Here is a 12,846-nt window from a genome sequence, read left to right on the forward strand (position 1 = left end):
GGAAATCTCAACTGCAAAACCCCTACTATGCCCCAATTCAGCAGGAAGCAGTTAGAGTGGTCATCAGCCAACCTCCCCAACAGCACTTGGGTTTTCCTGTCGAGAGGGGGTACTGAGAGAAAGGACTAGCTGGATTTCCTAGGCAGACTAAGAATCCCTAAGCCTAGCTCAAAAAGTGACCGCATCCATCTTAATCACAGGGCTTGCAATTTAGCTTACACTCAACCAATCAGGTAGTAAAGAGAGCTCACTAAAATGCTAATGAGGCAAAAACAGGAGGTAAAGAAATAGCCAATCATCTATCACCTGAGAGCACAGCGGGAGGGGCATTGATCAGGACATAAACCCAGGCATTCGAGCTGGTAACAGCTACCCTCCTTGGGTCCCCTCCCTTTGTATGGGAGTTCTGTTTTCACTCTATTAAATCTTGCAACTGCAAAAAATAAAAATAAGAAAAAAAAAGAAAGAAAGAAAACAGAAGCACTCAAGGTTTTTGTTTTTTCCAGGGGTTAGTTTATGTGTTAATCAAGGTTTTGAGTAAGGAAGAGATAATGATTGTATTTTAGAAAGACAATTCTGGAAGATTATGCAGCCTGGATTTAAGAGGAATGAAAATAAGAGGGAAACCTTACCAGAAAGATTTGTAATTACCCAGGGAAGTGGTAAAGAGGGCCCAAATTACAACTGTGGCAGCAGATACATTAAGTTAGACTGAGAGTAAATGATAGGGTAAGCCACCTCCTAAACTTGGAAGGTAAAGAGAAATAGACAAAAATGACTGTAATGCTTTAAGCCTCCATAACTGGGAAAATGGTAATGCTACTAATAAAAATGGACAACAAAGGAAGAGAAATGAGTCTGGGAAGAAAGTTAAATTTGGTTTTCAACGTGTTTGTTCTTGTTGCCAAGACAGATTTAGTAAATGGTTCAGAGTTGGATGTGTGAGTGTGATGTAATTTTATGGAGTAGAATTAACTGCTGGCTAAAAGATATAAATATGTTTATGATTCTGCCGTCTAAAAAAGGAAGCCACTAGCAGTGAATGAACATATTCAACAGTTATTTCAAAGCAATTAAAAACAAAAGAAATGAAAAATTATATGAAGGTATGAGTTACTTTTAAGAAGAAAAGCATTTTTTTGTTGTTTTTGATTTTCTTTACATGGGAAATAAAACATGTAAATAAATATGGAAAAATCTTATTCTCTTTTGTAAAACAATGAACAACTTATTGCTACCAAATAGAATAGTACTAAATTATATCACAGACTAAATTTTAAGAAATTTACCAAAAAAGTTTTTAATCAAGTTCCATCTTACTCAATTTGAGTTACGTCCACAAAAAATATTCCTGTCCTAAAATGCCTGACTGCCTGCTCATACATAATTTAAGATAATCAGAAATGGCAGGCTAGGTGTGGTGCCTCACACCTATAGTCCCAGCACTTTGGGATGCCAAGGCAGGTAGATCACTTGAGGCCAGGAGTTCGAGACCAGTCTGGCCAACATGGTGAAACCCTGTCTCTACTGAAACAAGAAATTAGCCAGGCATGGTGGCATGCACCTGTAATCCCAGTTACATGGTGGCTGAGGCATGAGAATCACTTGAACCCATGAGGTGGAGGCTGCAGTGAGCTAAGACTGCGCCACTGCACTCTAGCCTGAGCAACAGACAAGACTGTCTCAAAAAAGAAAAAAAGATCAGAAATAACATAGTACAGAAGTTGACCTTATAGTGACCACAGCTGCTAAGCACATAAAAATAACAGCTTCTTATTTACTTATATATTTTAGATTACAGGTGCACCTTCTAATTATTAGGTTGGTGTAAAAGGAGTATGCAATTAAAAATGGCAGATGCCACCATTACTTTTGCACCAACCTAATATTTATTTAAAGATTTATACCCTTCAAAACCACTTTTTTTATTGTAAGGGACATTTTTAAAATGCAGCTGTAATAGGATCTCTTAAGCAATGGACAGAGTAGTCACAAAGGTACTACTTGCTACTAAGTTTAAAAAAAAAAATTCTTAACAATGGTGTTTTTTTTTTTCCTTTCTTTTTTTTTTTGAGACGGAGTTTCACTCTTGTCACCTAGCCTGGAGTGCAGTGGCATGATATCGGCTCACTGCAACTTCCACCTCCCGGGTTCAAGCAATTCTCCTGCCTCAGCTTCCCAAGTAGCTGGGATTACAGGTGCCCGCCATCATGCCCAGCTAAGTTTTCGTATTTTTAGTATAAATGGGGATTCGCCATGTTGGCAGGCTGGTCTCAAACTCCTGAACTCAGGTGATCCACCCACCTCAGCCTCCCAAAGTGCTGGGATCACAGGCGTGAGCCACCGCACCTGGCCAACAATGGTTAATGATAACAGCAAAGCTTTCCCAGGCTCTACCACAGGAAAATTATATTCTTGTTGCCTCAACTTTATTCCAGGGTTACAACGTAACTGGGCATCTGGGAGTCATTAATCCACATGATCTTGCATTCCATTTTAGTGGCAAAATGTCTTCGAAAAACGTCTGTGTGAGTGTGTGTGTTTTGTGTGCATATATCTGGTGCATTTCCTGGGGGCAGAAGTCAGCAGAAATTCCGAAGTGTTAACCTCATGAGCAACTGCTTCCTTGCAGTGGCTTCTCAGGGAAGCCCAAAAATCATATACGAAGCCTTGAGTCTCCTATTTGGCAAAATTATTTGAGCAACAACAGTTCAGCAGCAGAGTAAGATGAAAAACCTCAAAACTGAGAATTCTCATTAATTTTTCTTTATTGGTATGCTTAGGGAGGATTCTGATTTAGATATTCAATCTTAAAAATTAACTTGTCATGAAATTTACTAACCTTTTGTATGCTTACAATGTTTGGGTATTGTTTATTTTGTATTCCTAATGCACTAGATGAAATATCAAGTAACCTATCGTCTTGAGAATCACCACCCAAACCTATAGTTCATGTGTTGACCAATTATGCTTACACTGGATGTTGTAAACTCTTTAAAATATTTGAATGATTCCAGTAATATTACACGTAGGTACATATCTCCCACCAAACTTATCTCAACATCTAACCTTTTAAAAACATAAGTAACATAATATTAGGAACTATAACATTATAGTACTTTTTGAAGTTTTATCCTATTTTAAATTATGTAATACTTTTCCCTGTCCTTGTTCTTAGCAGCTAAGAACATTTACTATACACTATACTACAACATTTCATAAATAGGCTTTAAAATTATAATTAGACCAGGTATGGTGAATCACATCTGTAATCCCAGCACTTCAGGAGGCCGAGGCAGAAGAATTCTTTGAGCCCAGGAGTTCAAGGCCAGACTGGACAACAAAGCAAGCCGCCACCTCCATCAAAAATTAAAATTAAAAAATTCACTGGGTGTGGGCCGGGCGCAGTGGCTCACACCTGTAATCCCAGCATGGTGTTTCATCATGCTGGTCAGGTTGGTCTCGAACTCCTGACCTTGTGATCCATCTGCCTTGGCCTCCCAAAGTGCCAGGATTATAGGCGTAAGCCACAGCACCCGGCTTCTTTTTTCTTTTAAGACAGGGTCTCCCCAGGCTGGAGTGCAGTGACAAAATCCCAGATCATTGTAACCTCTGCCTCCCAGACTCAAGCAATCCTCCTACCTCTGCCTCCCTAGTAGCTGGGACCAAAGGTGCATGCCACCACCTCCAACTATTTTTTGTAGTTTTTGTGGACATACGGTCTTGCCATGTTGCTCAGACTGGTCTTGAATTCCTGAGTTCAAGTGATCGGCCCATCTCAGCCTATTAAAGTCCTAGAATTACAGGTGTGAGCCACTGTGCCTGGCCTGACAAGTATTTTTTTTTTTAATCAACATCTTTAACTTTACACTAAAAACAAATTTTTTTTAATCCAGAATTTAAAAACTGTGACCTAAGAGATACCTATTTCCCCATTTCTCTCTTTTCCCCTATTCCCATGAAAAATGAAAAATCTGAAAACTGAGAAGACTCAGTAATTTTTCTTTATTGGTATGCTTAGGGAAGATTCTGATTTAGAGATATTCAATCTTAAAAGGTAAGTCACCATGAAATGTAACCTTCTATACTGGTTTCACTGATGAGACAGTAAACTACATAGGGATAAAGAGCTCAGTATCTGGAATCATGTTTCCTGGCTTTAAATTATAGCACTGTGACTCAAACTGCTGAGAAAACCTGGACAAGTCACTTAACCTTACTTGTGAAACAGAGACAACAGTACCTCTTCTATAACTGTTGTTAGGATGAAATGAAGAAAATACATGTAAAGCGTTCAGCACAGTGCCTAACACATTTTAAGTACCCAAATGTTATTAATGTTATTATATCTGTAATTTAAAAAAAAAAAGCAAAACCTTAATGTAGGCCTCCTTCTACTGAATAACAAAAATTTTAATTTACATTTGAATGTTTAAACTAATCACTCTTTATGAATACTCTGCAGCGATTACAACCATAAACATACACTAAATGCAAAATCCTAGGCATTATATATTTGAGTCATTATCCATTTTTATATATAGCTCCAATGTAAACCATTAAGCAATAATGATGTGTGTATATATGTGTGTGTGTGTGTGTGTGTATATATATATATTTATATATATATATATATATTTTTTTTTTTGAGACAGGCTCTTGCTCTGTCATCCAGGCTGGAGTACAGTGGCGCTGTCTTGGCTCTCTGCAGCCTCAACCTCCTGGGCTCAAGCAATTCTCCTGCCTCAGCCTCCTGAATAGCTGGTACTACAGGTGCACACCATCATTCCCAGCTATTTTTTAATTTTCTTGATAGAGATGGGGTTTTGCTATGTTGCCCAGGCTGGTCCCAAACTCTCGGGCTCAAGTGATTGACCTGCCTCAGCCTCCCAAAGTGGTGGGATTAGAGGTGTGAGCCACTGTGCCCAGTGAAATATACTTTTAAAAAATAATGTTGTATTTGAATAAAAACAGGAAGGTGGGAAGAGGAGGTAGCTAGGGAAACTGGGCTAGAAAGGACTGTAGAATAAAGGGTACTAAGTAAGTTCATAGAGAAAAGTTTCAAGAATATCCGATATTAAATCATAGAGAATTTGTGGAAGTAACACACATATCTTTATAAATTCTTAGTCTTGACAGTTAATTCATAAAATAAGACCCATAAACATAATGGCTTTGGGTGGAAATGTTTTCTATTAATAGGCAAAACTAATTTAATACACTAGAAGAAGTTTATTATAACATCATTCAGAAAATTTAGCACAATGTGCTTTAATAGGTAGTGGCAGACTATAGGCGGAATTTTAAAATAATTGTTATTTTTTGTGTTTATCGTCCAATAGTCTTTATTCTGAGCATTACCATTTTTATGTTTTACCAATTAAACCACAATAAATTTGTGGGAATCACTTATTTACTGAAAGTAAAGCAAACCCAAATATATAAAATCCAAAACATTAGCAACTTATTTTGAGAAAAGGTTAAATTTAATATAGTGAATTCAATAACAGTAGTTTTTCTAAAACTTGATCCTAGAAATACCTAATTTACTTGTTAAAAATACAGATTTCTAACCAGAAAGATAAATTCATGCGGCATAAGATGATGCCCAGAATCAACAGATGTTACATGCACTCAAGGGTGATTCCTAAAATTAGGCAACTTTCTTGGGAGGCTGAGCCCGGCGGATCACGACCATTCTGGCTAACACGGTGAAACCTTGTCTCTACGAAAAATACAAAAAATTAGCCGGGCATGGTGGCAGGCACCTGTAGTCCCAGTTACTTGGCAGGCTGAGGAAGGAGAATGGCGTGAATCCGGGAGGCAGAGCTTGCAGTGAGCCATGATTACGTCACTGTACTCTAGCCTCTGTGACACAGCGAGACTCCAACTCAAAAAAAAAACAGATTAGGCAACTTTAGAAAACACTAAATATTGCATATATAAGTATGTACTATACTATTACGAGATCAATCACACTGCTAAAACTTAAATGACTCCCAAGGTCACACAACTAGGGTCACAAGGGAACTCAAATACAGGTTTTAAAAATCTATTATTTACCATTTCCAAAGATATTCTTCCAAAACTAGGTTCCATTTTTACAAAGTAGATACAACCTAGAAATCAGATATCTCCTCAATTTTATAGAAATACTTGAAAAATTATAGATTAGGAAGATCAGCCTGAAAAATGATTAAGAATAAGTTCATGTATTTCTTTGGGTCACTCTCTCCCCTTAGAGGACAAATACATATTGAGTGCCTACTATGCACTAGCTGCTTTATATATGTCACGAACTTAGATTTTCACTACCCTTCTCCAGGTTTATGTTGTTAGATGAGGGAATGAAGTTCCAAAGCAGTTAAGTAACTTGTATAAGGTATGAATACTATTATTAAACATCAAACTGGGGTGTCAGCTCATCTTTTGGACTCCAAAGCACGTATATACTGTCTTTGCATGCCTAGAAGTGCAGCTATCTCTTTGTTAACACTAGTTTTATGCAAGCCAGTATACGAAACACACCTGGTTAAGTCACACATTCCCAATTATGATAAGCCTTGGTAGGTAATCAGCAGGAAATAATCTTCGGGGATCAAGAATCTGAGAGTTGAAGAAAAGTAAAGCAATGGTAGTATCATTAAAAAAGGTGTCAGTGCAAGATGTAATGGTATAACAAAAGAGGTAATAATCTTGTTTGTGAATTAGGGAAGGTTTCCCAGAGAAAGCAACTGAGCTGTTTTCACAGCTAAATAGGGTATGGTATGGATTCTAGATTTTATCCAGAAAAAACAGTATGTGCAATTGCAAAGAGATAGGAAATTGTACTGATGGTGGTCTGATTCAGCTGGATACAAACAGGGAAAATACAAGATACAAAGAGGGCAGTGAAAAATGAAGCTGGAGAGGTAGGCAGGGACCAGATCATGAAAGGATGTCCAGAATGAATTTAGGCTGGCCAATATAGTCAGATTTGCACTGTGGGGAACAGTGTCAAAGTGAGTGAAATCGAAGCTGGGAGAAAACTTAGGGGGCTAAGTAGGTAATAAATAAAGAAAAGTGTGAACTAAAGCCATGATAGTGGGGATTAAAAAGAGGGGTTGAGATTAAGACACATTTAAGAGCAAGAAATTTAAAATCTTAGCAAATAATCAAATACATATACACTTTTTTAGGAAGGCAATTATAATGTAAAGCAGCCTTAAAGTTGTTAGGACTTTTACGTTAGATCATGTGAAACTTAACATCATATCCCAATTTGTTACAATTTATTCACAATCCAATGTAGTTTCACTAATCCTAAGAATCACATGCAGTTGTCACCATAAATAGATCATACTGCAAATCTTTTTCTAATTGACTAATTACTAAATCTATTTTCTGAGAAGTGATGTTATAAAACTAGAGACTTACAGGCTTAGTTCACAAAAATTCTTAACACAAGATACACATGAATTTAACTACTATTAATAGTTAAATATTGTTTTTAAAGAAAATTGTCTTTCAGGATGTCCAGTGGTTCCCAAACTATGCTGCACATTAGAATCATCTGAGGAGTTTCAAAACTCTGACAGCCAACACCAACTAAGTAACACTCCATACCAACTACATAAAAAATCTGGGTGTAGGAGCCAGCCAAAGGTATGCCAGTGAGCTTTAAAAGAGATCAATGATTCAGGTAAATAAATATTTTTTTCTTCCAAAACAATATCATATTCTTGTCAAAAGGACCTTTTAAGGAGTAAAAAAATGATTAATCTTAACCGGTATCCACAACAACATGAAATCTGAAATGCACTTGCTATCATTTTTTACATCATTTGAAAATCATACTTTTTATAAATTATGTTTATAAACAGACATAGAATACCTGCACTGGGGCTTTGTTCAGCAATATGAGAAATTTTTTTCTTTGCAGAAGAAAGTCTTGTTGGAAAAGGTTTTGACCCAAATGTTGGAAATATGTCTGACCTACAATGAAACAAAGTAATTTCAATAAACATTAAGATTTAGTGCTGTTCAATACTCACATCACATATTCTCTATTCTCCTTATTAACTCACAGAACTTTCAGATAATAAGGGAGCAATAAGTATGATACTTGAAAAAATATGGCTAACAGTATATATATATATATATATATATATACACATATACATATATATATAGTTATTCTTAATTCATCTTTTGATGAATTAAGGTTGAAAAGGTTGGCTAAAAACTGCCAACCTTTTTAACATATGGTCAATTCTTAATTACTCATGAGAGGATTGCCACAGAAAATGACTCTCTGACTTATACTGTATAATCCCCAAGGAAAAAAAAAAAAAAACTGATCCAAGAATCCATTCTAAAACCAAATCAAGGCCAAGTGTGGTGGCTCATGCCTGTAATCCTAGCATTTTGGGAGGCCAAGGCAGGAAGATCACTTGAGCCCAGGAAGTTTGAGGCCAGCCTGGGCACCATGGCAAAATTCCATCTCTACAAAAAAACTAAAAAATTAACCAGGCATGGTGGTGCACACCTGTAGTCCCAGCTATTACAGAGGCCGAGGATCACCTGAGCCCAGGAGGCAGGGGTTGCAGTGAGCTGAGACTGAGCTACCACACTCCAGCCTAGGTGACACAGTGAGACCCTGTCTCAAAAATAAATAAATAAATAAAAATAACAAATCAAATCATTCTTAATTATCTAATAACTACTATCTATCCTCATATAGGATAACACAAAAATAGAGACTTGGCTATATTATAAATAACAGATCAGCAACGAGTGAGTTTGGCAAATGCCACTTTCTTCTTAAACTATTCTTTGCTGTACTTTCCTGACATTATAAAGACCTATAGGCCTTGTTTCGTTAAGAAAGCCAACTGAAGACTGTTAAATCTGAGTTTAAGGGAACTGTTTTAAATCAGTAAGTGTTACAATGTCAATAAGTTAGTAATGAATATTAAAAAGAAGAGATTTTACAAAGAAGTACAATTCTTAGTAAATGGATAGAAATATATTTGTGAGTGGCCCTAGTGAAAAATCGTTGTCAAATATTTTGAAAGAGCAGTTTCTCTAGAATAGATTACTATAAATCTACATTTATATTAAGTGTAGTTGACTTGGATGAAAGAAGAAATTTCAGTCTCTAGGAGAGTGGTTTTCAACAATTTTTCCTCCCCAACCCACCTAAGGACAAAATCTTTAAATCAGGTAGTAGTGGCTTTCTTTGGCCATGAATCTTAAGGCAGGATGCAAGCTGGATAAGTATAATTGTTCTAAAGCCACTAATCTTAAATGTGGAAATCTTAAATTTGTTAAAGGCAATTCAGTCCATAAATGAAGGTGTGCCGAACCACCTTCTCATAGAATGCAGTATCTGAAGAAGATAACTCAGTGAGAAAATATAGGACATCATGTATTCAAATCATATAAAATGAACTTTTCTTCTTAAGTAGGTTTCAAATTATTTACACAACCTTGCAACTGTAGGATTATATAACATAAATTTTCATCTTCATGGAAGATCATAAAAGGACTTTAGCTCTAAAAGCTAAAAATATATTTTGTTTTATAACTTCATATAAACACCAGACCATGCTGTTATTCCAAATTCATTTTGTCAATATACGTATTATTCTACCTAGGTAATTACAACAAAGGAACTGTTGGAAGATAAAATTTCCAAGTACAAAACAAGCTGCTATTCAAGTTAAAAATGTATAGGAAAAAACAATAGGCTGAGACAAACTTCTAAGAATGGAACACAAGAATTCAGTTTTAATTCTATGAACTGCTGGAATAAAATATTATGATCTATTTAGAACACTACCTCTCCTTTGATTATGCAATCTCTATTTATCTATATTTCTTAGAAATTCCAATTCACTAAAGTGAAATTAATTTTAATTTTAAATATTTACTTCTGGTTCAGGATGAAAACAAAGGAAAAAAATTTAAGACTGACAACACCAAATGTTAGCAAGAATGTAAAACAAGTATAACTCTCACATGTAGCTGATAGGAGTGTAAAGTTACATAATCATTTTGGAAAACTGTTTAGCAGTTACTTAAAAAGTTAAATATACATCTACTCTGTGCCCTATCAATTCTATTACCAGGTTTTTGCCAAAATAAAAGAGGAAGGGATTCCCAAAATCCTACAGTAGAGTCACAGAGATGCCCAGAAAGCAGTTTGAGATCACTTATCAGTTAAATGAGGTTAAGGTTTAAGACTCAGAGGTAATAGAAGTAATCTGAAAAAGTTAGTCCAACTGCTATGCTGAAAAATAATTTTCTGTTGACATGGGGTGGCCAGACCTTTAAGTCCAGCACTATTGCTGTAGGGAGACTCCTAACAAGGCTATGAGAGCTATGGCATGAAATGAAATCCTGAGCTTCTATAAGATAATGGAAATAAGATATAAGAAAATAATAGCTGGGCAAAACTTATTCATAAATTAGAGGAAACTGGTACTGAGCTTAAAATGAAAGCAGTAATATTAGCTATAGATCAATTGGAAAAAGAGTCAATAATCCAGAAAAGAGCTAAAGGACAAAAAACGTTAGGATAAATCTTAGACAGAAAGAACAACTAGGGCTTTAGGAACAGGGTTTATACTAATTTAGGTGCTCTGGTTTACAGTTGGGGTTGTGTTCTCTTTCCACTCACACCAGAAACCAAAGCCAAGCAAGGTAATATCTGTAAATGTTTCCAATGTCTTTTAAATATATTTTAACATTTAAAAACTAAAACATAAATGGTTTTAAGTTTTTACAAATATGATATTAGGGCTCTAAATCACTAATTACAGAGGAGCATTCATTTATCATGTCAAAAAATAAAATACATTATTCTCTTCCCCTGGGGAGTTGTAGACAGAGAAGAAGTCAATGATTCTTGGCTGTAGACTCCACTTTCACTGTAAGAACTGATGTTTGGTGAGGAAGACCGAGACGGGGAGTCCACTGTCAAGTCGAGCTTCATTGCAGAATCAGGGCTTTCAAGATCTGAAGTACTGCCACTTAGTTTTGCTCTTTTCTTAGCTGCACTATTACGAAGGGACCTAAGAGAGCTATGCATCTAAGAAAAAATGAAAACAATGAACTTTATAACATAAATTCCTTATATTGGTACAAGTTATCCTTAAATTTTAAACTCCATTAGCTATACCTAGCTAACCACTTCCCAATCCCGTACTAAAAAAACATGAATGTTAATATATATGTATATAGTATAAATACACAGATTTTATCACTTGGGTATTTATAAAAAACCTACTAGGTTGGAAGCTCCTTGAGAGGAAGAATCTCAGCTATTGTTCATCATGGTATCTTCAGCACTGGGCACAATGACTAAATATATTGCATTCATTCAATTATTTAATAAATGAATCATTGAATCAGATGGTAGATATCAGAGTTGATGTCACAGAGGTACATCTGGTGTGCTGATGTGGCTTAGAAGCTAGCTCTGGGAGGTGATTAATGAAAATCAATTTTCAAAAATTTGACATTTACATCAAACTTGCAAGTATAAAAATTACAGATCATTGTACATAACTTCTGAAGCCAAATATTTTTAGAAATGCAGCTGGGCGTGGGGGTGGGCACTTGCAGTCTCAGCTATTTGTGAGGCTGAGGCACGAGAATCGCTTTAACCCGGGAGTCAGAGGTTGCAATGAGCCGAGATTGCACCACTGCACTCCAGCCTGGGCAACAGAGTGAGACTCTGTCTTTAAAAAAAAAAAAAAAAAAAGAAAGAAAGAAATCCAGAGTAGAAATTGTTATGGCAAAATATAGTAAGGCTAGCAACAAAACTTTGAACAAATTAAGGAACACACAAACATACATAAACTGCTTTGTTTACATTTGATTCATAAGATTAATTATTTAATGAAAGTATCTGTTTTCAATTAATGCAAACATCCATAAATATCTTAAGTCTTCATAGTTGGAAGGCAAATTCAACAAAAAGCCCCTTTAATGGATTTAGGGCAGTGTAGTACAGTGAAAAACATAATAAACATAAAGGTGGGTGAACAAGGCTTGAATCCTAGTCCTGCCATTTACTTTCTGACCCTGAGCAAGACAGATAACATCACTGAGCCCCTTCTGTAAAAACAAACACACACACAAACAAAAAACAAAATAGATGTTGACTTGCTTATTAACTCAGGGAGTTACCATAAAGATTAAATGAATTAATGAAAATGAAAGTGTTTGATACATTATTAAGCACATTAAGCACTTATGCCTTTGTTAAAAGTCAACTCACACCAAAGAATATAAACAGTGACCCATTCAAAATAATAAATAAGAAGTATCATATTAGCAACTATAAGAGAGGATAAGTAATTTTCAACAACTATACTAGTTGAAACAGTAGTAGGGCCACTTCTCTATTAAAAGTGTGAAAAGCTGAATATCTAAATGCAATGGTATCCTCCTGTATTTACTAATAATTACATAAAAGAAACTCACCTTTCAATTACCCACTAAAAAAAGAACTATTTTTAAGTTATTATAAAAACAAAGCAAAATTATGTATGATCAGGTGAAATTTATAAGTTATATAGGAAAATGTCTTTTCTATATGTGTCTTCCCTTCAAATGAATTCCCTTCCTAGCACTGCTAAAATACAAATGTGTTGGGGAAAAAAAAAAAGGAAAGATTTCACAAGCAGTTAGAAGTTGGAGTGATTAAATCATTAAAAACCAACTTTGGTACTTTATAGGTTAGTTTTACATGTGTTTAACATAAAGACATACTTTAAAAATGAATATACAGTAATATTAACTCTATTTTATTGAGCAAATTATCATTACATGATTGATGCTTATACCTTAAAAACA

At 35.4% G+C, this 12,846-nt stretch overlaps 1 protein-coding gene across 5 annotated transcripts in view; it reads right to left on the minus strand.

Moving 5' to 3' along the window:
• The window catches only part of TOGARAM1 (TOG array regulator of axonemal microtubules 1), a 108,543-nt gene that overhangs the window by 59,026 nt on the left and 36,671 nt on the right, over positions 1–12,846 (minus strand). For all 5 annotated transcript variants that reach the window (XM_023222635.1, XM_023222636.1, XM_023222634.1 and 2 more), the window contains 2 exons: positions 10,842–11,074; positions 7,874–7,974 (listed from right to left, as the gene is read on the minus strand). In XM_023222635.1, coding sequence (XP_023078403.1) covers positions 7,874–7,974; positions 10,842–11,074 — 334 coding nt within the window. The remainder of the gene's footprint in view (positions 1–7,873; positions 7,975–10,841; positions 11,075–12,846) is intronic.

This window comes from Piliocolobus tephrosceles, chromosome 6 (assembly GCF_002776525.5).
Source record: "Piliocolobus tephrosceles isolate RC106 chromosome 6, ASM277652v3, whole genome shotgun sequence".
Classification (NCBI taxonomy): Eukaryota; Metazoa; Chordata; class Mammalia; order Primates; family Cercopithecidae; genus Piliocolobus; species Piliocolobus tephrosceles.